At 41.5% G+C, this 27,670-nt stretch overlaps 1 protein-coding gene across 9 annotated transcripts in view; it reads left to right on the top strand.

The window, feature by feature from the left end:
* UNK (unk zinc finger) overlaps positions 1–27,670 on the top strand; it is a 44,148-nt gene that overhangs the window by 2,219 nt on the left and 14,259 nt on the right. For 4 of the 9 annotated variants that reach the window (XM_030461795.1, XM_030461798.1, XM_030461797.1 and 1 more), the window contains exons 2-10: positions 16,972–17,181; positions 18,726–18,902; positions 19,344–19,474; positions 19,597–19,732; positions 21,236–21,353; positions 22,332–22,416; positions 24,183–24,325; positions 25,609–25,656; positions 26,535–26,735. In XM_030461795.1, coding sequence (XP_030317655.1) covers positions 16,972–17,181; positions 18,726–18,902; positions 19,344–19,474; positions 19,597–19,732; positions 21,236–21,353; positions 22,332–22,416; positions 24,183–24,325; positions 25,609–25,656; positions 26,535–26,735 — 1,249 coding nt within the window. The remainder of the gene's footprint in view (positions 1–16,971; positions 17,182–18,725; positions 18,903–19,343; positions 19,475–19,596; positions 19,733–21,235; positions 21,354–22,331; positions 22,417–24,182; positions 24,326–25,608; positions 25,657–26,534; positions 26,736–27,670) is intronic. The other 5 variants (XM_030461793.1, XM_030461799.1, XM_030461796.1 and 2 more) reach the window with 5 other exon arrangements.

The raw sequence follows: 27,670 nt of genomic DNA, 5'->3' as shown, positions 1-27,670 counted from the left end.
GATTGAGGGTAAGCAGTGTCTTTGGGAGCATGGGCTAGTGATGGATGTGTAATGGGTGGAAATAGGTCAGCTGTTCCCTGTCCTCCTTAAAAGAAAAGAAGTTTGGGGCTATTTTTTGTGAACAAAATGCACGTGCCCAACTGTCTGTCCTTATCGTTTTAGGGTGTTGTCCACATACAGAAAAAAATGTCATACATGTTACCCATATCTCTTGCTTGTGTTGATGCCCCCACCCACCAATCATGAGAAGGGCAGGTTCAGACTGTGGCCTGTGCTCTTTTAGTTTTGCTCTCATAAGGATCATGATGGACTTCTTCCCTGCGTTTGCACTGTGGTGCATGGAATAAAAAGAGCTGCAGAAATATAGAGGTGTGGATCCCTGTGACCCCTCTGCCTGCTGCAGGGACCACAGGCTGTTCAGACAGAATTCTGAGTCTGTGGCAGAATGAGGCCTTCCAGGTTTCCATGAAGATCCTGTTGTGATCTTTAGGGAGCTGGCAAGTCACAGCTTCAGTGGTTAAATAAATTTCTGGTGATGCCTAGACTCTTAAGGATGACCACCTTACAGGATCAGCTGGGATGAAGGAGTCTGCCAGGGCTATTGCTGTAGTGGCAGAAGAGGGTACAGGTGGAATGACTGCAGTGACAGAGAAGCTATTGGTTTAAAGAGGGGAAAAAACCCAGGTAACAAGGAGATGAGTTTGAGTGGTTGTAAGTCCATCAGGTGGAGGAAGACAGAGGTGAGAACGTAACTAAACATGACCCAGGAAACAAGGATGTCAAAGATAAGGAAAGAAACTGAAAGAAAGAGTACAGGACATGGAAGGACAACAAGGGAGACTGGGACCCAGTAGCTGTAAAGGACAGAGGAGGAAAATGGGACAGTGGGGAACAAAGGTGGTGGTACAGTTAGCTTCTTTCCAGAGGGCAAAATGTGTATTTTCAGATGGCTGCTAAAAATACTTCAGTTCAAACAGTTGCAGAGAAGCTGAATAACCATAAGTGAAGGATGGGTATGGGGGCTGCTGAGTGCTGACAGTGGGATGTGAGCCATACTTTGGAAGTCTTGGATTTGTACACTAGGTCACATCATAGTGTAAACCTCCTCCTGATAACATATGGGAACTTATTTGGTGGTCGCTCATGTGAACAAGTTGTATGTTGTCAAAATGTAAATATTTTCTTCCTCTTCTTTTTCCCCTTAAATATAGTTTGTTTCCATAAAATGACATGAAGGTTACAAGTTGTAAACTCAAGTAAGCTTAATTATCTGCATACTTTGCTGTTCCCTGGGGACAGGCAATCTGGTGCTGGGGATCTCTGTCTTGGAAAGTTTTGGTTGTATTTTTTAGGAAACGTTCCAATTTCTGTATTAATGTCAGTTTCTGAACTCTTGGTATTATTTGCATGAGATTTTAGGTGCTTGGAACTGCAGTGCTAGATCCTGTCAGGAAGCCTTTTTATTTGTTCTAGATGCACAGCAAAAAAAAATCTGAAAAAAAAAAGTTATTGATGTTATCTCACCCCTTTGGCTCTGTTTGCTGGTGGAAGAAGAACCTAAAAAACCCCCTTTGATTGTGTCCTGGGTTGCAGTTGTAGTGTGCAGCTGATACTCCTGTAGACCAAGTCATTCTGGTATCTGCCAAACTTGGGGACTTAATTATGAATGATGTGTTTCTCATCTGGAAACTTGGTATGCTGTTTCTAGCATTTAAGTGAGCAATGAAATACTCAAAACCTGCTGCTATGGTCTCTCTGGATTGCTGGATTAGAGATCTCTGCCTGTGGCTGTTCCTCATCATCCCACAGCTCCTGTGTGGGGTGGAACTTAGAGCATTCCTTGGAACAGCGAGGGGAGATGGGCTCGTTCCTGGGGTACCCACAAGCTGATGAGGCTTTGATCCACTCCAGGCCATGTGCTGAGCAGGGATTAGTTGATTGCTGGCAGTGGGAAGTGGATTTGGTGTGGGTATGCTCTGTCAAACCTCAGCTCAGTGTTGTCTCTGCACCGTTTCATAGCTCTGTCTGGCACAGTTATTTCTGTACACATCGATCTCCATCTTCAAGGTATTACCTATTAATGTGGCTTTGGAGGCTGAGTTCAAAGAAACTGAAAGCAAACTATCAGTCACTTGGAGGTGTGGATAGCAAGCACCATGGTGTAGTTTTGTTCTGGGACAGTCTCTCCAATTCAGCTCTTGGCATCCTCATTGGTTTTCAGTCAGAGCAGGCTCTTCAATTGTGAATTGTAAAGATTGTATCCGCTGCTGGGGTGGTGATTGATCTGGCAGAGTTTAGATTAAGTGAAAGTAGAGCAGTCCTTTGTTTGCTGTGCATTCACCTGGAAGTCTGACAGTTTAATAACTGCAGGACAGCAATTGTTCAGGTGGAGATAAATTAACCCGTTTAATAAAAAAAGTGAAGAATTTCTTTATTCCTGTCTACTCACTGTTCAGAAGCAGTGTTGAAAATATTAAAATTTAACTGATAAACTTTTTGGGATACAGACTGGTTGGGCATAACTTGTATCATTGCTACTCAAGATTCTCTTGAGTGCTCTTGTCTTAAATACAAGCAGCCATGCTGTAAATAAACTTCAAGTTTCCATGTCTCCCCACGTACCCTCAATTGATGCCTGGGAGGTATCCTTTGTACAAGATAAGTTTTGCAGTTATGCCATTACAGTGTCAAAGACACATACAAAAAAAAAACATTAAAAAAAGCAAGCTTTCTTTCCTTGTGCATGAGGGGAGGAATTGTGGGAAATTCCTGGAAGTTTCAACTGCCTTGGATGTAGTGCTAGAACTGCATCCCCATGGTTGGTCATGTTGTCATGTTAGCAAGTGCTGGCTTGCAGTCACCTGAGCTTTATTGTGCAACAATCTTGATGCCAGCCATCCAGAGGTAGAAGGATTAGTGTGCTTGAGTGAAGGATATTTTAGACAGGGTTGAGAATCAGGTTGGTGCAACGTTGTAGTTGTAGCTCAAATCAAAGATGTTTTTCTGTGTATGTGTTTTTTGAGTGGTGCCTTGTCTGGTGGTTTCTAGGCCTTGAATAGGAGCTCTTGAGTAGGCCAGTGATGGAAATATGGGTGAAGAAAAAATATAATAGCAAGATCAAAGGTAGGTTTCCATGAAGAGATTGCATGCACAGGCTTACTTATCTCAGAATCATAGGTTTGGATTCTTACTCAAAACCAAAGACACAAAAACACTCTTTGAAGCATTTGTAGTAGCAGAGTAATCGCTATCTTCTTACCAGTGGACAGTGTCTTATCACTGGCAGGGTGAACACAGCATATCTGATCTCAGATGTGCAGGCTGACTCTTTGTGAAAAGAAACAAAAAACCAGATGTGTAGCTAAACACACTTTCAGAGTTGTTGCTTTTTTTTTTTTTTTTTTTTTTTTGGCAAGTGTCTCGTTCTTAAAATTTGTCTGCAAATGTGCTTGAATTGGGGTGGTCTTCACAACCATTTAAATACATTTGTGCTTTTGAAAGTCTTTTTAGAAACCTTTTGTGTCCTTTTTAAAACATCAGAACTCTTAAAATAACAAACTGTTGCCCTATTTCTGTTTTGGTTTTTACTAGTGGCAATCCTTAGATCAATAAGCTGATAGTACTTATACAAAAATAGAAACTAGCTGTGTTGTTTAAACAAAACCAAAACCAAAATAAACAGAAAACAAATCAATAACAACCCAGAAAAGAAAACAACAACAAAAATGATCCCCCATACATTTTCAGGTTTCATATTTGGTAATAATCTTGGTTATAGTTGGGAAAGCACAGAGTAAGTCAGTGCTTCTAAACCAGGGACTTACCAGCAGTCTACTATCATCTTATCAGGCAAGAATAAGCTGGTTATTATTGCTGGTTTTTGAAGTTTGCATGAACTTCACTGAACGTGAGTCCACCTCAAGCTGTTCTTAGGAAGTGTGAATAGTTACAGAAGTTGGAGAAAACAAGTGGAGTGTGAACAGCAAGGGCTGCATTCACAGCCTGCCCTTACCACTGAACACAGACACTGGAGCAGGCTGGGCAACTGAAACACTTCAGATTTTATCATTCCTCAAAGGATGAGTGTTGAAATCCTGCAGTTTGGGTGATGGGCTTGTGGGGGCTGTGCTGTCCTGCTGGGTAATGCACATGGTGAGGTTTTTCCCTTATCTTGAAGTGGGACTGGAGCTGTGGTGTGCTTGCTATGTTTGTGTTTACTAAGGGGGTGGTTTTATACACTGCTGTATAGGTGGCATATCAATATTTTCCAGAGTGAAAAACTTCACCCACTGCTTTGACGTTTTCAGAATTAGTTTTGGCCTGGCTAGGCTTGGTGTTTTAAAAATCCAAAACTCTTTGCAAGAGGAGAGGGATTCAGCACACAAAATTGTTCTGACTTGAAAAATGGCTCGTTACTCTTTTTGCTTTTTAAAAAAGTCTGATGTTAATGCTTATACATTGATTACATTAGCACATAGGGTAATGTTTCTGTGACATAGGAGTCCTAAATAATTATTTAGGAAAATCTTAGAGCTTAGAGTTTCCCAAGATACCGTTTTTTTTGTTTTGTTTATGTATTGCTGAATATTTTTTATATTTTGTGTGTATATTTTAAGGAAAATCTGTTGGAATTCAGTAGTTTATTTACTTCAGATCTAGTCTTTCCACTGCAATAAGGTTTTCCTAAGATCTACAAGGAGCTGAAATGTGCAGCCTTCTTGTTACAAAGGGTTTGAGCAACGTCCTCTGGAAAAATCTTCCTGCAGTGTCTGCCTGGCTGTTCACTGATGTTCTGCCCCTGTAACAACGTGGCAGGGGGGAATGTGTCAGTACTTCAGTTAATCACACTTATTGTGTAGCATATTAGCATGAGCTAACTCACTGGTAGACTGTATTAATACAACAGGCTGTGAACTGGGGCAGTCAGAGAGCAGGGACATATTCCCTTCTGTTAACCCTGTTGTAAGGAGCTGTAACTTCTGAGAGAGTGGAGCAAAATAAAGAGTTGCAGCAATAATGTCTTAAATTGCTGCTCCAAGACTCATGAGAACCTGCTTCTCAGGACCTTTATTCTGTGTTTGTTTCCGGGGGATGCTGAGGTGGGGTTTTATTCCTTCTGTTAACTTTTTACTTTCTAAAAACTTTTTACTTTTTTAAAAACTTTATAGATCTTTTTGAAAGCACAAACGACAGGGCTGGAAGAGATGGTGAGAAGTTACCCAGTCCATGCCATTGCCTAGTGGAATCCCTTACATTTAAACTGATTCTAGGAATTATGTTTTTTACTACCTGCCACTGCTTTTATAATATTAAGTCTGTTAGTTTCCTCCTCAGAAACTCCTTCAACTAGATTTTGGTGCAACTGTTGACTACAAGAGGGAGACCATCACAAAACATTTCCATCCTAGAGAGGCTTTATGTACTCTCTAAACTGTAATATTCAGCACATCCCTTTGCAAATCAGGTACAAAGGTGTTACTGAAAGCTATGCACAGAGCCAGCCAGCAGTTCCCCTTGTGTCCTCAATTCATGAAGGATCACATGCCAGGCTGTAGAGCAGGTGCAATTTCTTAGCTACCTTTTTTCTCTACTTTATTGAGAGGTAGTTTGTCTTTTGTATCGAGGCAATCAAAAATACAAAGCCTCACCAGAAGAGTACACAGGGAAATGGTAAAGGCTTTGTACTTTCTCAAACTCCATCTAGTGATGACAACCAATTTAGATACTTGTGATAATTTTCTCAGCATTCTCTTGTGTATTTTGATCAGGGCTTGATGCAGCTAATACCACGTTGACATTTGAAATATCAGTTGGTATGAATGTTCCCTTAAAATGAGCACCAGCAATCGCTTCTGAGCTTTGTTGCCTGCAGTCTCCTGACTTGTACACCCTTATCTTGTTGTAGTGTTCATTCAGGTTACAGGAAAAGTTACAGGTTTTATTTGAAGAACAATTGCAATGCTAAAATGCAGCAATGACAATAAGAGTGGTAGCTCGCTGAAATGCTTGATACTGTCCTGATTCTTGTTTCCTATTAAAATTCAGAGGCACTGTCAGAACACTGGCAGAAGAGAAACTTAGACCAAGTTTGTGGTCAGCCAGAAAAATCTTAGGCCATTCCTAGCTATCTGCTGGTCAAAAATTTAATATACATTTCAGTAGAGCATCCTGAGTTATTAAGAATGATGGCACTGTTAATCACAGTTAAGATATTAAGGTTGGATTGCTTTTTATCTCAAATTTCTTCAGATTAATAAGCAGTCAGGCACATGTGGAAAGGGAAGCAGTTTCTTGAAACTATACTTGATGAATATCTGAAAAATCTGAATACATTAAAGTCAATATTTTTTACTTATTAGTCTTCATCTTTGGCATGTCATCGCAGATCAAAAAGAAGCTGCCAGTCCACACCCAATATGCCCAATATTTTTCTCCTCAAGTTTTCAATAGACTGTGAGCTTTCATTAATAGCACTTCAATATTACCATCATAGCAGAAATAAAACCAGCAGTTGCCTCTGGGCAGTTGTGCAGCTTTACAGCAACAGCAACAATAAAAAAGAGCATTGTTTGCACATTTAAAAGAACTTGAAAGTGTCGCTAGATTTATTCATGTATTGATCAGTCAAAATGGAAAATCAAAAGCTATGATTTGACTGTTTTCCCCCCCCGGCTGTCACTGTACCTGTGTGGAGCACAGTCTGGCACAGGGTTGTGCAGTGATGCTTTGGACCCAACTGTCTGCATGTGTAGGACTTTTGCTCTGAGGTGTACCTGCTTTATGTGTGTCCAAAGAACCCGCTGGGCTGTAGCAGGCAGGGATGAAGTCTGATCTGAGTGCTGAACAGAAGATGGACTGAATGGCTGACATTAATTCTTCAGAATCAGCCAGTACGGGCTGGCTTTTATCTTTGTGCTGGCACATGTGTTACGGGATGCAGGTTCGTGCTTGTTGGATCATCACCACGTTTCGTTTCAAACTCACAACAGCAAATGTCTGTTCACACATGAAGGCCTTTCCAACGAAGCTGCTGCAAACCTGGTTGGCATTAAACCTGAGAAGAAGCAGATGCCATTTCATTTTCAGATGTAGACTGGTATGGCTGAGTACATTATAGAGCTGTCCTTTCTTGCAGAGCTTTGGTTTTCTGGTTTTGGTCCACCATAGGTACAGACCTGCAAAGAGTTCATGTACCTATAACTGTTGTGAGTGTGGGGCTGCAATTGATCTACAAGTTATTGGTTAAATCATTGGGGTTCCTGGTGTGATCAGGAGGAGGAATGCTACTGTGCTCTATTTCTGAAGAACCCCTTATGAGACAAGATTAGCTTGAAGGTTAGCTGTCTAAAAATGGTCATAAAAATCTGTAACTGAAACCCTGAGCTATATAATGGCTTGTATGGAAATAATATTTTTCTGAACTAGCTTTTATGAATTCTTGTATGTGGGATGTTTTGGTTTAGAGAACTAGCAGAGTGAGTAACACAAGTTTTAAAGCAGCCCAGCCCAGTTCCCAGCCTTCACTTGTGTTTCTACAGTTTCTAGCCCTGGGTAGGCTTTGGTAGTGATTGAGTTGATGGTGAGAGGAATACAGGGCTGGAAAAATTTACTGGAAGCCGGAACTTGAATTGTTACAGCATAGGACATCAGTGTATTTTTCAGAACTTAATTCATTGTACTCTAGTGCAGCAAACCCCATGCTTGTTAAGTCCATTTGAACTCTTATCTACTCTGCAGGCAGCTCCATGTGTCTGAGACTACAAGCTTTAACACCAGTTTGAAGAAGCATCACCTGTCCGATCCAGTTAATACAAGGCAGAAAATTTATCTTGATATAAGCTGAATAAATTACAGTAAAAGACAAATCTGTGGGCTGATGTTTTTGCAAAGAAATTAGTAGTAAAATAACTGCTCACATTTAAATATGTCCTGGTACAATGTGCTGACAATTAAACCAGGTATAATCCTTCAGGAGTGTACAGCTGCCTGGACACAGTAAGCACCAGTATTTTCTCTGAAACATTTAGGCTCAACCCACATGTTACTAAAAAACACTTATTTCAATCTGATCCAGTTTTCATAGACTCAGCATTTACATGCGTGCTGTAGGGAAAGATAAATGGCAGCTGAAGAGTTTGTAGAGCACAAACCAACCCACTAAGTGATGAGGGTTGTTCCAACTGGGGATGATGATGTTTCAAAACAGGGAGGTGTAGTTTAGATGCAGCTATGTTATTTACGTGAAGTAGTGGTATCAAATGGAAAATGTGTCATTTAAACGTGGAAAAAAAATTGGTTGCGTTTTTAAAGCCTTGCATGGACTGTCTAAATGCTGAGTTAATTTTGAGGTCATATTCATGGCCAGTTAAATTGGAAAAAAAAGATATCAAACTCAAGGAAATGTAAACTCAAGGCATTGTATAGAGTTCTGGATCTTGCTGAATGGCTTTTAAGGAAACATCTCTGAAATGGAGTGCAGTTAAATGTTTGCCTATGCCCGTGCTTGGATTGTTTTAGTTAAAAAGGTGGAAGCTCTGTGTAAACAAACACTTATGTTTAAAATGGCTTTTATTGGTATGGCTTGGTCATATACATTTCATGGTCCACTGAGGCAACAAGTTTATGCTTTTTAAAGAGAGCAGACTGCCAAAAAAATGACTCCAGTTGTTTTCTTTTGTTGGGTTTGAATGACACAACTCTCTGTGTGCCAAGCCTCAGGGATGTCCAACTCCAGGGCAGTCAGAACAGGAACCTCTCTCCCTGATGCCTGCAGACTGCAGCACAATTGAAGTCAGTGGAGCTGGTGTCTTGGCTGTTCACAACTGTGAGAAATGTTCATTTTATTGAGTTGACTCCCAGCTGAAAGCCTTGATTTTCTTTCCTCATCAAGACAGAGCATTGGTGAGCTACTTAGCTACAACATGGTCTCTCCAAACAAAGCCATTTTTGCTCTAACTGCAAACAATGTTTGCCTGAAACTGGTGTGAGGCTGTCTTCGTCCTGATGGGCTGGCACAGTGCTGTAGTGGCACTCTTTGTTTTTCCTTAGTTTCTCAGTGCTGACAAGACACAGCTCTTTGTCTCTGACATTTTTGTTTTAATTGAAAAATATTCTGATCATTTCTGATAGTTGCCAACTTGTTATTTTTAGCATGGACTTATGCAGACACTCAGAGTTCTTATCTATGAAGTACGGGCAGTGTTTAGTTCTTTCCTAGTGGCTGAGTTGAATTAGTTGCATTGTTGTCCATCCTGTGATCTGCTTTGAAATCCAGAAATAGAGTTACAATAGTGATCAAGTTACTATTGCCTGACTATTGGACTTGTTGGTGTGTTATCCTTGGTTTTCTGTATTTAGTGTTTCTAGGTTTGTGCTTTACTTTCTGCAGTACACACTATCCTTCAGCATTTATCTGAAAGCTTCCAGCTCAGCTTTACTTGCTATATCAATGAAATTCCTAGAAAAAGGAAAACTTGTGAGTTTGTGAGGCTGCCTATAGCTGTCCATTTGCTTCTGTAGCAAAAAAATGGGGGAGCCACAGGCTGTGGATGAGAGCAGTTGTTTTTTTGATCAGCAAGGTACCCAATGAGCTGTATGAACCTAAAAAATCCCACCACAACTGAACAAACCCAACTCCATGCATCTGTAATAAGTCTCTCCAACTCTCACTTTATTTGCCCTTAGACTGACATTATTGTCAAGCTCTAATGGAGAAGGGGAAATCTAAGAGCTTTAAAGTCACACGGTGCTGTTTGCTGTGTGACCTTTTTCCAGTTGATGGTTCAATTTATTTAGGTGATAAAGAAAACACTGAGGCATGTGAAGTCTATCTTCCTGACAGATGTGAGCTTACTGAAACTTTTTCCTCATCCTTTTCTCCTTCCCCACATTCACAGTCAGCCTTTTGTTTTTATAAAGTGATCCATATTTTTTTCCCTTGAGTTTTAAATGCTTTCTAATCTTTTCAAGGTTTACAAAGCTGCACTTGGCTGTTAAGAGTATGGTAAAGCAAATAGACTGATCGTTGTTGGGATGTACAGAGAGAGAGATGTTCATGTTTTGTGTCAAGTGATACATGGCATATACAAAAGCCTTGGTGTGAAGTGACAGGGTTTGGTCAGGTCTGTGAGGGTATTCAGAAAAATATATGGAAAATGGGGAAATATCCCATAGTGGTGGGCCACAGTAACGGGTAAAGATTGCTTGTGGAACCTGGTCAGAGCTTGTCCTGAAGTAATGGTAAACACCTTCAACATTGCTGGTAAAAGTGTTGTTTTTTGATATTCAGCAGTGATTTGTGTGAGGTTCTGTTTCAATGTCAGATTACATCCACCAGTGAGTAAAAAAAAATACTGTTTATTGAAACAGACTTGTTTTAACTACTGTACTTACTAGATGGATGTTAAACATTTCTTCACAGAGGTTTAGGCCAGTTGTAAACCAGGCTGCTGGCAGTCTGCAGCTGTCAGTGAGGGATTTGCTTGCCTTGTGCCCACCTCAGGGAACAGGGTCTCACAACTCCTAAAAAGTTAAATTGTTTACTTCATTTTTTGTCTCCTAAATCCCAAAAAGCTATGGGAGTCAAAGGCTATATACGCAGTCAGGAATCTTGCTTTGCCTTGAAACGCCAGCCTTTTGTAAGGTACTGTGGGAATGCAGGTGACTGGAAGCAATGAAAAGCCCCAAGGTAGAAAAACCATGCCTTCCAGTAGTCCTAGATGATGTGTAAGGGTGTTCTAGGGAAATACCAACACAATAGTTTAACCCCCCCACACTTTTTTTTTTTTTTCCCCCTTCTTACTCTGGAATATCTTCTTTGCCCCAAGAGCAAAAACTCCTGAGCTATGTCAGAGCTGCATATCATGAGTTTTATCAATAATGCTATGTTAAATGAAAGGTACATTAGCAGGATTTTTATTTAGTATCCTGTTGGAATAAGTAGATTCTGTCATGCACCACTGACTCATTTCAATTGGAATACCACAGTTCAGTAAAAGAAAATAATTGAGTCATGGGTTTCTTACTTAGTGTTTCTGATACCATCTTTTGCAATAAAATTTTATGAGGGTGAAATGAATTTAGAGCACTGATTAAATATGGACAGCTCTTTTCCTCTTGTGTTGGGATAGCTCTTTGAGCATAAGAAGAAAATAGGAGTTTTGAAAATATTTTCAATAGGAAAGTATTATTGGATTAGATATATCCACATCTACCATTAGATATTTCCTCCTGGGTATTGCGAAGTCTGTTAGGTAAGCATACCACAGGTTACTTTAGAGAATTTTATCTGTATTAGCTTAAACCACTACTTGAAACTTTAAAGCTAAGCTAGTGATTTTTAAAAATTGATTAATTTGTTTATTTTACCTAAGCTGAATTAGGAAAACTTTGCCAGCCTGCTGTCTAGACAGATCAGTGCCAATCTGGCAAAGGAAAGGTGATGAGCAGCTGAGAGCAGTGACCTCTCTTATTCAGACTGCGGTACTCAGGAGGGACATCAGTCTACAAGTGAGGTGAACTGGGACCATTGAAACTTTACTGAGAGGTCCATGGTTTCATTCAGTTCTGTCTGAAGCAGCAGGACATGGTTGATGTAAGAGTGCCAGCAGAAGTCCCCAGCATTCCTATGTACTTGTGTGCAGAGGAAATTATGTCTTTGCCAGTGTGGTCCTCTGCTGAGGGAAGGCAGACAGGACTAAAATAAATGGTAATGGCAGAAGAGAATTTTCTTGCTGATACCTGAAATCTTACCAGGAGCTTAAGCATTATTTAAAAAAAACATCACATGAGACAGGCTTGTCTCTCTGGGCTCTTCTGGACAGGGGCAAGTACTAAGAATCTTTATGCAGCTCTGAACTAGTAATTCCTAATATTAGTGTTAATGCTAAAGTGAGGTGTCTGCATGGGCTGGACTTCACGGAGTAAGTCTGTCTGAAGTGGGCTGGGCTGCCTTCCCTGGATCTGCTTCTCATGACCAAGGAGCAGGTTCAGCAGCCAGTCCATGGTTCCTGGACCTGTCTATAGTGTAGAACGTGTTGGTAGTTTACACTGGTCTTACACCAGATAAACAGTGCTGGTACCAATAACTTTAGTATAAGGGTGCTTTAGCATAGTTTCATAGGGAGTAAACACCCACCCACTTGTACGTGAAATCTAGATGATGGTGGTGTTAGATCTCACTATTGTCCTACATTCACAGGCAGTATCTTATTCTGGATGAGCCAAACCATTATCTGATGGCTTTCCCTCTGGTCTCACACTGCTGCAGGAGATTCAGATCCTGCTTATGAGCCTCCACACTCTCTTTGGTCCCAGAAGGAATTCTGGCAGAAAGGGGATTAACTGGGAAGAGCAAGGAGGGCTGCGAAGGAGAGGAGCTTGCCTTGGGCTCTATATAAAGATTTCCAATAGCACAGAGAGTGTTGGAAGCAAAGGAGGACCTGGCTTTGCATTATTAGAGCAACAAGGGATTGGAAGAGCTGGTTTTAATCCTCTCATTTCCATGCTTCTCAATATTGTTTCTCTCCCAGGTCTTCTCGATCCCTCTGTTACAAAGCAGAGACTTCTTTCTTGGCATCAGTCTGTATTTTCCAGTGATTTCAGGGAGCTTTGGGAAAGGCTTTCAATGAGGAATTTGGAACTCAACTGTCCTCCTGCACTACCAGCACGTTCTCCTGAATGGAGCTGACACCACTTATCTCCACTTTGGCAGAAGGTCTGCAGCCCTGGCCCGTGGTAGGGATGCAGGGATCCCCTCGTACTGAGCTGCTTGAGTGCACAGAGTGTAAGCAGAGCCAAACCAGTGAGGCTGCTGCAGAGCAAATCTGCAGCAGCAGGCAATGAACAGGACCAGGACAAGGCTGCAATTGTTGAGTTTAAAAATTAAGATTCTAGGTTAGAATTTCTTCTTTGGTTTTTTTTTTTTTTTTCCCCCCCCCCCCCCTTTCTGGGCTCGATTTTATTTATTTTTGCTGCTGTTGATGGTAGCTGGAAGTACGGGTTTTTTTCTTTTTCTCCTACCCTGTTCGTTTTTCCCCCAGCTTCCACAGCAGGTTGCCGTTCAATTCCTCCAGGGCAGGGAGGGAAGCAGCTCCTATTACCACCTGCAGATGTGAGCACTTGCTGCCCTGCCCTGGAGACTGGAGCTGCTCCTGGCAATGAGAGCCGCAGAGCAGTGCCCCGGTTAGTGTAAACTCTTTCAGGGTAATTCCTGCCCCTTCCCACATCTCATCCTCGGGGAGGTGGAACTTTAGCAAAGTAGCATTAGGTTTTTTCTTAATACTTTGCTGCTCCTGTCAGTCTCGGGGAGTTCCCTAAGCCAAGCCTCAGAACCTCTCCTCACTGTAAGAAGCTTTCATTTCCAGTAGCGTCCATCCTGTTTGACAGCAAGTTCAGTCCAGCCTGGGGACTTTGATCTGCATTGTTCTGGCCAGTCTTGTCCTCATTGTTTAGAATTGCTTTTGTCTTTGTTTAGCAGAACTCATAAATGGTAACATTTCCTCCAGGAATTTGGGTGTTGCTGTTAATGCAGTATTAGAAGAACCTGCTATGTGTGTCCCACTTTTAAAAAACTTATATAGGTTTGAAAAGATGACATATACACACACAAAATAAAGTGCCTGTAAAGTAGAATAGCACAGAACTTATTAGATTTATGTTGGTTTGCTTCTTCTGCCTCTCACGTGGGGGCTGTAGAGTTTCCTGAGGGTTGAGAAATGCAAGTTATCATTGCTGGATTTCCTCTTCCTGTACAGACACAGCATTTGGCTGACACACTGTGAAATGCATACCATTTATCAACTTGTTTCCAGTTTCAAGGATTGCTCAAAAAATTCGTTTTCTTGGCTGTTCTGAGAGAAAAATTATAGAGACAATTAACAGTAGAAGGATCTGTTATGCTGGTGTTTTCTGTGTTTCTCTTTAGAGCCTTTTGCAAACAGGCTACTGAAATATTAATAGCTTTCTGTTTTCTGAGACATCACATACCAGTAGTGTGGTGTGTGTATCCTTTCTGTGTTCCCAAAACACATGTGGTTGAAATGCCTTCCGTATATTTTAATACAAAGTGGCTGGTTGAGTGGTCTGCCTTCTCCCAGAGGAGCCAAAACTCACTTCATGGATCAAGAAAATACAGGGCTATAAGGCAATTTACCATTCAGGCTATTGTAGAGGAGGATAATTTAAAATGCTGTAGAGGCTGGAGGGGAAAAAAAAAAAAAAAAAAAGGAAAACCCAAACAAAAGTGACTGAAAGGCTTGAAATGACTGAGTTAATGCAACAACAATTGTTCATCTGTTGGGTCTGTTGCAGAGGTGATCATGCACAGTTAATGCTTTGTGTGGAACTCAGTGGTACCTGTTGGCAGGACTTGCTTTGAAATTAAGAATGAGATATCCTTTTAATAGACAGCATTAAAGAATGATTTTCTAATGAAGCAAGTTAGGTGTTAAACACTTTCCAGGTGAACCATTTGCTTATGTAATTATCTCTCATTTACATTATAATAAATATTTCTCCAGGGAGTTTAGCCAATCATGAAATGCAATTAATTTTCAAATGCTCTTCAGCAACAATTGCCACTCCAGAGGCCAAAATCCCTAGTCAGTGTGTACATTTTAAAATTCTGCTAAAGGAAAGCTGGTTCAGCTCAGTTCATTGTGCAGTTGTTAAATTCTAGTGTTTTTAACAGCGTTTTGTGCATGTCTATCACTACAAGTCCAGAGTGTGGGGCTGGAGACCCAGGTTGTTTAGGTCTTCTCTCTCTCCTTAGTTTCCAAACTGTTGAAAATGTTCAGGATGCTGTCCCTCAAATTAAGCTCAGGACTCACTTCATTGACAGTGAAGGAGTTTAAATCCTCTTGGTTTGTCACTAGCTCCAGTTGCTGGGTGATACTGGCAGGGCACACAGCCATAGCTCTTCTGCAGTTTGTCTGTATATAAAATGGAAGTAACATAAATCTCATGTCTCTAAGGTTTGTGTACGTGGAGATGTGTGGGTGGAAGGGACTGCTTGATCACTGTGCAGCATCTGTGAACAGCAGTCAAAGTATCATGCTGCTAAAGTTTGCTTTACTCACTTTCTAACATAAATGTTGTTACAGTCACTTTTGTTCTAAGTCTCATTAGCGTGCTGATAAGATAATCTGTGGAATTCCACCTTTTACAACTGTACTTGGTCCAACAGCTTAGAAAGGTTTTCAAGAATGGATTCATTTTATTGTGGCATTGGTTTTTCAGCTGAATTGCTGCTGTGGTTGGAATAGGGATCTCCGTTTGAACAGAGCCGTCTTTTTAAAAGTGAAAAAGAACAAAGCGATGTTGTTTGCCCTCACCTACTCGAAACAGCTCTGTTTCTGCACTCTGGCTGTGGTTTTTCTGATATTAAGCCTTGGGCCCCAGTGCAGATACTGTTCCAGCCACATTGTTTCGCAGGGGACAGATGGACTGGGGTGGAAAAGGGCTCACAGTGACTGCAGAGGCTCTCCAGGCCCCAGCAGCTCTGAAGCAGTGGAACCTGCAGGTCTCACGTATATTTGGAAGTTGAAGAGGAGAGATTTTATCCTTTCATGCTTGCAAAATCCAATGTAGGAAAACTCTTGCCAGTGATACTCTCTTCACAGCAAACGAATAAAACCACGTTGGTTGAGTTCATGCGTTTTCCTGAGGATTTCTCTTCAGATGGGGTTGAAGAGGAAAGGAGGCTTTATTTACAGATGTTGCTTTCAGATTGAAGCTAGCATGATGATATTATCTGCAGATACAACTTTGGGCATCAGACATCTTTCCATATATTTAGAAACACAATAGAAAGATGGTCTGATATGGGAATGAATACTTGACAAATTCCTATACTTTGTTTCCCTGGCTCAGAGTACTTGTACAGTTTAAAATGAATCCACATCTGCTGTTGCATTATCCTGTTGCTTCCAGCAGAATGCTGGTAGTTTTGTTTTGAACAGCAGATTTTGTTACTCGCTGTTTAAACTGACCTCTAAACATAAGAGACCAGAATGCTCCAGACTTTGTGTTGTTCTTCGAGGTGTCCGAGACCAAACCTGGTGGGATTTGGGTCTGAGATTCTTGAACTCATCATATGTTTCTTATAAATACGGGGCAGCTGGTAGGTTTCAGGCAGTGTGGATTTTGTAAGCACCTACACAGAGATCACAGTCAGATCATTATGTTGATCTAAACCATTTTGTAATCCTCTACAATCTGGGTTTAGAGACTGTTATTAGTGTCACAAATAAAAAGCTTGTGACTTCTTTAGTTCTCGGGATAAAAAACCCCACATACTTCCAGAGAATTACATATTAAAATTTAAATAAAAACAACAGTTTGAGTATAGTTATGCCACTTTTCAAGACTGAGTCCTGAATTCACAAGATCGCAGGAGAGAAATTAATTAATTTTAATTTCATAGTTGATCATGTACCGAAGAAGCAGAGTTAAGCCAGGAGGACAGGGCATGAAAGAGTCCTTTACAAATCTTTCTGTCTGAGTAACTTGGAACTTTAAACATGTCTACAATGAAAATATATATTATTTATGAGTTGTTGTTTTTTAAAACTGAACATATAGGAAGGAAACTCCTTTTTGTCCAGGTAGATCTGAGATTTTGAGATAGAAATAGAAAGGTACTTAGGAGTTCTTTTTTTTCTCACCAGCTGTTTTCTAAGATCTTGAAAAGCCTCTTCAAATTGATAGCAAAAGGTGAAAGTGGTTTCAGCTTTCTTAGCATTCCTGTTTGTGTTAACTGGTCTGGTAACTGAAATCTACCCCTTGCAGGCAACCATCAGCTTCCAGCCTCCATTACTGAGAGCAAAATCTGGGGAGCGTGTGGGAAGGCCAGTGGGCATCTCTGTGATGGATGCAAGCTGGGGTTGGCCTGGACCCTGCGAGGTGGTGGTTGGATGTTGCTTCTGCAACCATCCTGGTCCTAATCTCCTCCTGTTGGATTTCTGCCTGCAGTTACCTGAAGGAATTCCGCACAGAGCAGTGCCCTCTTTTTGTGCAGCACAAGTGCACTCAGCACCGGCCCTACACTTGTTTCCACTGGCACTTTGTAAACCAGCGCCGTCGCAGGTCCATCCGCCGCCGAGATGGGACATTTAACTACAGCCCTGACATTTACTGTACCAAGTATGACGAGACCACAGGAATCTGCCCAGAAGGAGATGAGTAAGTAAAGGCTGCACCCTGCTTTTCAGGCATTAGGCTTTTGGGATCAGTCCCAGGGGTGATGATTCCAGCCAGTTCTTGTAGAGATGAGGCAAGTTGGCAGTAAAGCAGCTTTGTAACACACGTAACATGAGAACAGATGTAAAAACTGTAATGGCAACGTAGGCCTGTTGCAGAAATGATACTAAGGGTGACTTAGATGGGAACTCAGCTCATGCATTGTTTCCTGTCCTTGGGAGCATTGGCATCTTCAGCAGAGCTGAGGTGGGAAAAACAGCTTGCTGACAACTGGCTCTGAAAGGCTCTGCTCCCAAAGTGTCTGACTGTCAAGTAACAGCTCTTGCTCATCAGCAGGGTAGCTTAGTTTTTAACAGATTGAAAAAGAAGAGGAGCTTCGTCCTCTAGACTGCCTGGTTACTTGCCCATGTATTTTGTCTTCCTTAACTTGTAAGAAGCCAGCAGGCAAATAAGTACACACAATGAAGGAACATGAGGAAGAGTTTGTTTTATTGGGTTGTCTCTCCCCATGACTGACATCAGTTTAAATGGAGCAGGGATGCAACTGTTTCTGCTATGCAGTAGCAGTCTCCAGCATTTAGAGGGTTAACCCTGTAATATATAACCAGCCATGTGACAGATATGGAAGAATAAACAGTGTAGCCAAACTGTGATCAAATATAGGAAGTGCTATAGAAAGATGGAATTTCAGTTCCTATTCATGGTGCCAGTATAAACACAGAAAAATGCTATTTATTGGGAAAACAGAAATTTTTTTTACCTGATTAAGTAAAGATCTTGTGACTACAGTAGAATGGAATATTCTACCAACCTGAAGCCTCAGTTTCTATACTTTCTTCCTTGTTAGAAGAGAACTGGAAGGGACTGGAAATACAATTTTTGTGGGCTTTGGCTTCAAGATGACTGGTTGATATCTGGCTCAAACTCAGTGAACAAAAGCTGATGCAATCTTAGAAGTCTTTTTTGATTTTTCTTTTTTAGCTTGATGCTGCAATATCTAAACTTCACTTATTCTATCTTGTTCTTTATTTCTCAGTGTAGATTATTCTTTTTCTGCCTGCTTAAGAGGAAACACAAAACCTAAATTAAAATAGTAGTGTTGTAATTCTCTTTTCTTGTCCCATGCTCTGCATAAAGGATGCATCTGGCTATAGATAGACTATCACAGCAGGAAACAGTAACAGCACAAAGTCTAGATGGGCTGGTGAGGAAATGGTATGTGCCATGTGATGTCCCTTCAATCACAACTGGTATATCTGAACACCTTGCTTTTTTCCAGATCCCTGGCAGTCTCTGTACTAGAATAAGAAGCTGCTATTGGCTTAATAGTCCGGTTTTCTTTTTGGGAGGGAAACTTAACGACTGTGTAGTGACAATTTTGGTGTTTCTGCGTAGTGCTGGAGGGCACAGTGTAAGAGAAGAGGCGGAGTTGGCAAAGGTGGTGTCAGCGTCCTGGTGCAGCATCCTGGTAGCTCTGAGTCCATCATCCTGTGTGACTAAACTTTGTCTGCTCTTCTGTACCTCAGGTGTCCCTACTTGCATAGAACTACTGGAGACACAGAGAGGAGGTATCACTTGCGCTACTACAAAACTGGAATCTGCATTCATGAGACAGACTCCAAGGGAAACTGCACGAAGAATGGAGTCCACTGCGCGTTTGCGCACGGGCCCCATGACCTTCGCTCTCCGGTGTACGACATTAGGTTGGTACAGGTTTGGGTTCTGTGAGAAAACGGTAATTTCCCTACCCAAATGGAAAGTCACATGTTTGAAGGACAATGCTACTTCAGCATGAAGTGGTTAGTGTTGGAGTGATGATGATGTATCCCTTCCTAATAAGGCAACCCTACACAATCTCCAGGGAGGATGCTTAAAATGGGGGAAGGGAGTGCACTACTTTAAACTAGTTATGCTGTGGTTTGGAGTGTGATGAGGGGCCCAAAATAATGCATTTGGAATTCCCAGGGAATGAAGAACATGTATTGTAGTTGTCGTTTGACTAAAGATGTTCTGACAAAAAAAGGCATGGATGAAATACACCCACTTAAGAGTGGTTACCATGCGCCAGTGTGTCAGTTTTTATATGGTTTTATCCATCTCTTCATCTGCTCTGTCTGTATGTTCATTTAACTCTGTCCATAAAGGGAACTGCAGGCGATGGAGGCTTTGCAGAATGGTCAGACTACATCAGAAGGTGGCATAGAGGGTCAGTCTGCAGTTGCTGCTAGCCACGCTATGATAGAGAAAATACTCAGCGAGGAGCCAAGGTGGCAAGGTGAGTGTAACTTAGGGTCTGGGAAAGTCTGGTGTTTATGGAGTGCCCACTCCGGTCAAATTTTTTTGAATAGTAAATATAGTTCATGGTCATCTCCCACTAAATTATGGCTTCTTTTGCAGATACAACATATGTGTTGGGAAATTACAAGACAGAGCAGTGTAAGAAACCCCCCCGTCTCTGTCGCCAGGGTTATGCCTGTCCCTACTACCACAATAGCAAAGACAGAAGAAGAAGCCCAAGAAAACATAAATACAGGTACTGTGGTCCTGGATACTCTGTTTCCCAGATGAGTGGTGAGGTAGAAATCTGTAATGAAGAATCTAGGATTTTGTCCTCGAGATAATTTTTCAGTGTGTCTCCAAGGCCTGTACTGACAGAAGTGTTGGACTGTTTTTTCTGCCTCGGAGAAGGATAACAAATCAGACAGGAGTTTTGCTGTATATAGGAACCAGCATCTCTAAAAATGCCTTGGTAGATCATGCTACAAGACTGATTTTATAGCAAACAGAACCTGTCTGGCTGCTTTTTATCATATACATTCTGGCTTTAGAAAGAAGTGCAGGCAAAAGGAAACAGTCTTAATCTCCATCTAGGAACAGACTGACAGAAAAACATTTTCATGGTCAAGGATTCAGAATCAACAGGCTGCTTGTTGAGTGTGCCTGCTGATGGGGGTTGTGAGGCATGGTGTGACCAGTGGAGACGCATTCCTAACCAGCTGCTGCAGACTGTGCTTTTGAGGCACCCGGGTGTTCTTGCCACTCAGCTGTTGCTGGATTTTTCAGCATGCTGTATCCCCCTGAACGTGTTTCATCCATGTTATAGGCCCTCATTTCCTCCAACACAAAAGAGCTTTTGTTGTGGTCTCAGTGGGGCTTTTCCTTAGTTCCTTTTTGAAAAACATAAAGAGCAGACCAGGAAGCCAGAAGAGAAAATACCATGGATGTTCTCACTTCCCTTCCCCACCCGCAACGTTCACAGAAATTTTTGAATTGGCACTGAAAATCCCGCATTAAAAGAAAAAAAATCAAAGGAACATTAATTCCAATATTTTCAGGGGAAACAGAAACACTAAGGCAGTCTTCAGACAGCAGCTATGTGCTTTATGCCCCTGCCTGGGCCCTTTGGGAAGAGCTGAAAGCTGTCCTGATCTCCAGTCACTTCTGTGTTGCTTTCCCCACCCCCAGCTGATGTGGCTGCCTTTCAGACAGGCATCTGCTGCTGCTATCTGCTTCCCTCTGCTGTTGTTTGAGGGGATGGTTAAGAGCATAAAGAGCAGGGGAAGTAGGTCACCATAAAAATTCAGAACCCGGAAAAAGAACTGTTACGAGCAGGGAGAAATAAAATGGACTTGCCTTTTCCACAGCGACCTGACTCAGCCTCTTTTCCACGTGGCCGTACTAGAACCCTGGAAACACACCCCTGTAAGGGTATTATGTGTTTTAGGTTTAGCCAATTAACTTATTAGCTTTCTATGAATTTACAGTTCCAAAACAGAAACCAGACCCAGCATTCCTGACACTAATCACATCAGCTGCCAGTATTGTTATGTTGGATCAGGTTGTGTTTGGTTTCAGAAGGAGAGTTAAGCCATGTTTCTTTCATTGGGAAATCAGAAATGGAAGAAGAGGCAATAGCAGTTGAGGGGGGGGGGGGAATGGGACAACAGCAGCTAGCCAAACCTGCCTCCTGATGGAAAAAGCAAAGCTCAAAGCATGCTTGAGTCTGATGCAATCTCCTGCTACCTTATTTACACAGATCTTCACCATGTCCCAGTGTGAAACATGGAGACGAGTGGGGAGATCCCAGTAAGTGTGAAAATGGAGACTCATGCCAATACTGCCACACTCGCACAGAACAGCAGTTCCACCCAGAGGTACAGTAACCTGCTCACTCTGTTTGGCACCTGACTAGAAAAGCAAAACTGTTCCGGTCTTATGAAGTAAATTAACATGCCAGCTGGGAGAATATGTGGGCTGCTTGTGGTGTGGTCCTGGGGTACCGAAAACTGCACGTTGGAAGTAAGCTGAAATTCAGATGCTTGACGGGTGCGTTTTTGTTAGGTCAATATTATGGGAGGAGGTAAGAAACTTAGGGGAAAACTCCAGCATAAGAGCAGTCTCATGTATGGGAATCCTTTTCAAAATGTGATGTGGGTTTGCCCGTGAGCATCTGTTTCCTTAAGAAAAAGTTCTTGGTTGATAATGATCCCATTAAGCCATAGATAACCACAGACTGGGGCTTAAAAACACCAAGCTCTTAGTTGTGAGCATGCCCAGAGCATCCCAGTATCCTTACAGAAAGTGTAATTAAGTCCTTCTCCTAGTCTGCTTCATGTTACAGTGTTGAAAAGCTTTGCTGGGCCTGTATCAGCACGGTAACCATTGTCACCGCCTGTCAAACTGGGGGGAAGGGGAATAGTCCATTTCCTACCATCATTGTCAATGGTTTGTTATTTTCCTTGCAAACATGTGGCTGCAACTTTCTGTGCTGTCATCTGTCAGCTGTTTCTTACCTTTTACCATTTGTAATATTCATGGAGCTTCCAGTGAGACTTGAGGGACTTTGTGGAAAATGGGGATCTCTGGGTGAGCTGACATGTGGTGGGTTTATCTTTGGGTGAGCTTGAGTTGTGATGGGCATATCTTGGTGTTTCTGTAACTATAGTGGGTTTTCCTTTCTTTGAAGCAAAGCACTTGGGATGGTCACCCTGAACTCTGCTGGCCTTTGCGCCTTATATTCTTGCTGTCAAGTTTCTGTGTAGTATTTTTGTACCTGGGCTGGTCACTTGTTTTTTTTCCTGTTCATATCTGTGGGTTTTTTCTTTTTTTCTCTTTTTTTTCCCTATCTTTAGATCTACAAATCCACCAAATGCAATGATATGCAGCAGTCTGGCAGCTGTCCCCGAGGACCCTTCTGTGCCTTTGCACACGTAGAACGTATGTGGGCTGCTTCTCTCATCTTTCATGGAGAGTTTCTGGCCAAAATAGATAGTTTAAACTCTAGGGCTGCTACACTTGATCTTCTGTGAAGGGTTTTCAGAAACCAAGTATTAACATTAGTAATTTCTATAAACCTGTGCACATGTGAGAGGTGTTGGCAGAGCTGAAGGCATCATTTAAGTCTGTAGGACTCAGCCCTTAGCTCTCACTGCACTCCCTCTTCGAGTATCTCCCTCTCACTGGCTCAGTTCTCTGTATGCCAGTTTAGGAGGACAGAAACAAGAGAAAGCTGCTGCTCTTCTGTATGTGGATGAACTGTACCTAGCTAAGTTGCAAAGTTGTAGTTTAAAAAGCTGAGGATAGCTTTTTTAGATAATATTTTGATCCATTTTTAAATTTTACTATTTTACTCTTTATGAGCTTTTGCTTAGAGTTTAAGTCTTTAAAGTCAGGCTGGAGAAGAAAAATATGCAGGTTTTTTGTCTGCTTTTCCTCAAACCCTCCTCTCCATAGCTCCCTGATCTATGGAGAATTCTTTAAAACCACACTTCCATCATCTGTAAAGTAGTGATGCTGTTTTGTGGGAGTTCAGGTGGGAACTAATATTCATAGATAGATGGTCCCATGGCTCCTACTCAGAGCACTTCAGTCACACTGTTGAATTTGCAGCAATGAGAGCAGGTTACTCAGAAGTCAGTAGACTGGCTCTGATACTGACTCACTACATGGCCTTGAGCAAGCTGCTTTGTTATTTGATTTTCCTTTGTAAATGGTAGAATTAGTAACTGCTGCCTTTGTCAAGGAATTGTGAGTAAGTTCCTTACAGGTTATGGAGTTCCTTTCATAGGAAGCCTTGGCCAAGATAGAGCTGTTGGCCATTAAGGGCCCAAAACACAGGAGTGCAATGACAGTATGATCCATCAAGCTTAAGAGAGAATGAAATCTTGATAAACAGTGTTTAGCAAACTCCCTTGTATATAACTTAGTATTTTATGGTTTTTTAGGAGAAGCCATATTACTAATAAGATGACTGTGCTTGGTACTATACTACTTGAAATCAGAGTAACATTCTCTGGCACTTTGGTCATTTCAGCCTTGTTATTTCTTGTGCTGCCTTATGGACTTGTTATCTTTTAGGCCTTTCTTAGCAAGGTGAACACTGAGGGCCTAGTTCAGCTAATAATAGGAGTCCATTATCTCTGGTCTTAGCATGAGTTATGCTGATTGTTGGCAAGAAATGTGTTAAAACTTTAAAGATTTCTATGGAGCTGTAGAGTCAGTTACAGTTTTCGTAAAGATGCTGAGTTGTGTTAGATGTAAATACTACAAATCCACAGCATCTCTGCTTTACCTTCTAATCCAATGACACTTTCTTTCTGTGTATGCCTTTCCATGTACATGACTTTTTTTGGGCAATGTTTTGTACTGAGTGCAGATGGGAACTTACCTCCCTCAGCTAATTATAATGCACCCATCAATTTTGTGCCTAGCAATGAGGGAAGCTCTGCTTAGTTCAAGACAATTGAATGAATAACACAATTCATGCAGGAAAGATAATTTTGGAGCAGCTTTAATGGACTAAAGAGCAGCACAGAATATTAGATAAGTAGTAGCCTTTTGCCAGACAAGATTTCTCCTTGCTTCTGTGCTTATAAGTAGATGCTTGTGGAATATTTCTTCTCTTGAGAATATCTAGATATTCTTGTGCTTCACTGCAATTGTGCAGCTTTGAGTAACATTCTGTGTGCTTTTATTTCTTTCAGAGCCTGCACTTAGTGAAGATTTACAGCAATCCTCAGCTGTGTCTAGCCCAACACAGACAGGCCCTGTGATGTATATGCCATCAGCAGCTGGTGATTCTGTTCCAGTCAGCCCCTCCAGTCCACATGCCCCAGACCTTAGCAATGTATGTAGCACTGTGGGGAAGCCTTGTCCATATTTTATAAATCTGGGTTTCTCTGGGTCGTTGTTCTTCTTTCTCCCAAGAAGAGAAATCTTAAGTATCCAAAAGAGATGGTGTTTTCCTTCTAGATCTCAGCTCCACATTTTTTAGAGGGATCTGTTTGGAGCATACCATTCAGCATTGTCCTCTCACCTATAAAATTTCCAAGCCTTCCTTTCTGTGCAATTTGCTGATGTACTTTCAGGAAAGTGGAATACATCCACACATGAAGTGCAACTCCTTCCTCTCTGGAGGTACATATTGGGCTTAGTTTCCAAGTACTCTAATTAAAGGCTGTGAGCCATTAAAATACATAACTACAATCAAGTTTGTTTACATATGTAATCTCGGAGGCTTAACCTGTGCATATTGTTACATTATAGGATATTGTTGATTCCTTCCCTCTCCTACTTCTGTAGACACTTCTACTCTGATACATTTGAGTAATGCCCCAGATGGTTGGTAGTACTTCTAGTGATACATGCAAGAAGGGAGATCTTTAAACATTGAACAAATACACACAGGCAGATATGCAGCTGATGGAATGCTGGGCTACTTCATTTTTGCTGAGATTTTTTTTTTTTTTTGGTGTTTAAATCTTTCCTGTTTATACTACTGTTGATAAGGTCTGTAACCTTTTCACATGGTTGGTTGAGGTTTTGAGAAGATAAAGTGACATAAGCTTAACTCATTTGAAACTGGTCCGAATGAGGTGAACTCACTTAGGACTTCTGTTTTATTTTATTCTCCCTCTTTGAAAAGAGAAGCTGATAGTTTGATTGTATTAGTCAGCCTAACAGTTTATTAGCCAACCTAACAGTTCATAACTCTCCTGAATTTGATTGCAGCTAGAATTTACAAAGAGATTTTGAAAAGTCTGGATATAATATTTTCTCTCACTAAATAGCACTGTGGAAAGCAGTAAAAAACCAAACCTCCTTCATTGTGTCATCTAAATTCTCTGAAAACTGCAATGAAATTGAAGATATCTGCCACTTAATAGACTGTTCAGGTCCTTTATCTCAAGCTCTCAGTCAATTTAAACAGTCTTTCCTAATCTTTGGATATATGCCAAATGGCAACACATGTCTTTCTGTGACTTCATCACTCCACAGGACATCTGCATGTAGCTTGCAAACAAATATGGTTTTGCTGGTGATCGTTTTACATGATGAATTAATCAGAGAAGAAGGTCCCTGTAGCAGCTAGCCTCACATGGCCTGTTCTGTTTTGTATTTGTACTGTAGGTGTGGAATAAATCAGGAACTCTGCCAACTAGCCCCACCTCCACCACAGTGAGTAGTATCTTTGCAACTGTAGGGAAGCATGGACAGCAGAATCTGTATAAAAACAAAATCAAAACATTGTAGGATGCTCCTTCTTTCTCATGCCAGCCCAGACTGTGCCACATTTGAATCTGTGGTAGCAGTAGCTGTCTAAATGCTTGCTAGGGCAGGCAAGTGATTTCTTGTCCCAGAGAAATGGTGTATCTGCAGTGATCCATGTAGGCACTGTCTCTAAGACTCATCACAATCTCTTTTGCTGCTGTCTGTGTCTTTATCTACAAGTGCAAAACTAGCCTTGTTGCATGTGGTTGTGGTCCCTGGTTATAGTCCCAAGAATGGAACTGTTGGAAATCCTTGAGGTTTTTAATGCAGCTCTTGATATTTTGCTTGTGCCTGCATTAAAACTTTCAGATTTCCAACTGGAAAGCAAAAGAGACAATATGACATGTAGCTCAGATATTCTTGGTTGTTCTGACTGCCATAGCAACTTCCCAGGTTTCACACTACTGCTCAAAGTGCAGACAGGATCCACTGTAGCTTAAGGAATGCAAAGGGAGTCGTGGTCAGCTTTGGAAACTTGATCAATTGCATCTGAGGCCTCAGAAAGAATAGATGTCACAAGATCTGTAGGTTGGTTCTTACAAGATTGAACTCCAGTACAAAGTAATGACAATAAAACCATAATTGTGGGACTGTATGAATCCAGTATCTACTAGTTTTTTTCCTGGTTTTTAATTACTATTTGTTGGAAGGTTGCAAGTTTGTGTTGACTGTCAGTATAAATTGATGCACAAACAGTGAAGTGAATGAGCTCTTCTGGGGGATTCCTCTCCTCTTTGAGTTATTGCTGCTGGATGTGCTTTGCTGACTCTTATTCCTTCTATTAGATTCTTTGTAGGAACAGCAGCCTCGGAAGCCCATCTAATATATGTGGGTCTCCTCCTGGTGCCATTGGAAAGCCACACAGCTTGGAGACCATTGGTTTTCCTCCAGACTCAGTAACAGCAGCTGGCAGCTACAAGAAAGCACCGGGGTTTGAGCGAGAAGATCAGGTGGGGGCCGAGTATTTGAAGAGTTTCAAATGCCAGGTTAGTTGGGAATATTGGATTGGAAGAGTTGGGGGATGAGGAAGAGTGAGAAATTTCCCACTTTAGCTTGAATGTATTTTTATTTTTCAAGGAACAAAAAATGAGAACTATTCTCATTAGGTATTTTCAATCTCTACTGTTGCTTTCAGCCTGTCTTCCTGTCTCTTCCATCTTACATCTGTTCTTGTCTTCCTAGCTGCCATCACACACAGTTTGTGGAAGTGAAGCTGCTGTTTGTTTCCTAGTCCTTCACAACTTCTGCCCTATGTTGACCCCAGGTAGCTCCCCACATACCACTTCTTGCTCTTTCTTTTTTCGTATTTAGGTCCTTTCCAAGAGTTGCTGGGTTTTTTCCTGTATTTTCTCATGGAAACTCATCCTCCCTTCTCTGTTCTCACTCCAAATTTTCACATTGATCTCCATGACTTGGTTTGTCTTCTGTTTTCACCGTTCATTTCTCTGGTGTATTAAAAAATGGCACTTGGGTTGTTTCTTGCTTCTCTGGCTATATCATTCTGATCCTTGTCCTCTCCTTTGGCTTCTCTGTTAGATTTGAATTCCTCACTTGTATTTACAAACCCTTTGCAGTCTTTCCCAACTGGCATCTCTCATGACATTCCTTCTTTCCCCTTTTGGATATCCCTCTCTTGCTTGTCTTGCTGCTTCCTCAGACTTCTCCTTGGTGTAATGCCTCGTTCAGATTCCTTAAGCCTAGAACTCTGCCATGCATGAGCTTTCCCACAGTCAATTTCTTATTGTGAATTTCCTTTCTTGATGTTACAATTGACACTTTCTCTGCACCATCCCTTCCAAGTCAGCTGAGTCCAACACAGAGCTCAAGGTCTCAGTTTTTGTTCCTCACAGGGCTTATAAATGAATGGAACATCTCAATTTAGTGGGGAGGGAGGGAACAGATACTTCTATAAAGAGATGCC

The sequence above is a fragment of the Calypte anna genome, chromosome 18 (assembly GCF_003957555.1).
Source record: "Calypte anna isolate BGI_N300 chromosome 18, bCalAnn1_v1.p, whole genome shotgun sequence".
Classification (NCBI taxonomy): domain Eukaryota; kingdom Metazoa; phylum Chordata; class Aves; order Apodiformes; family Trochilidae; genus Calypte; species Calypte anna.
Note: the sequence above shows the minus strand (reverse complement) of the source record. Positions and strands in the feature narration are given on the sequence as shown.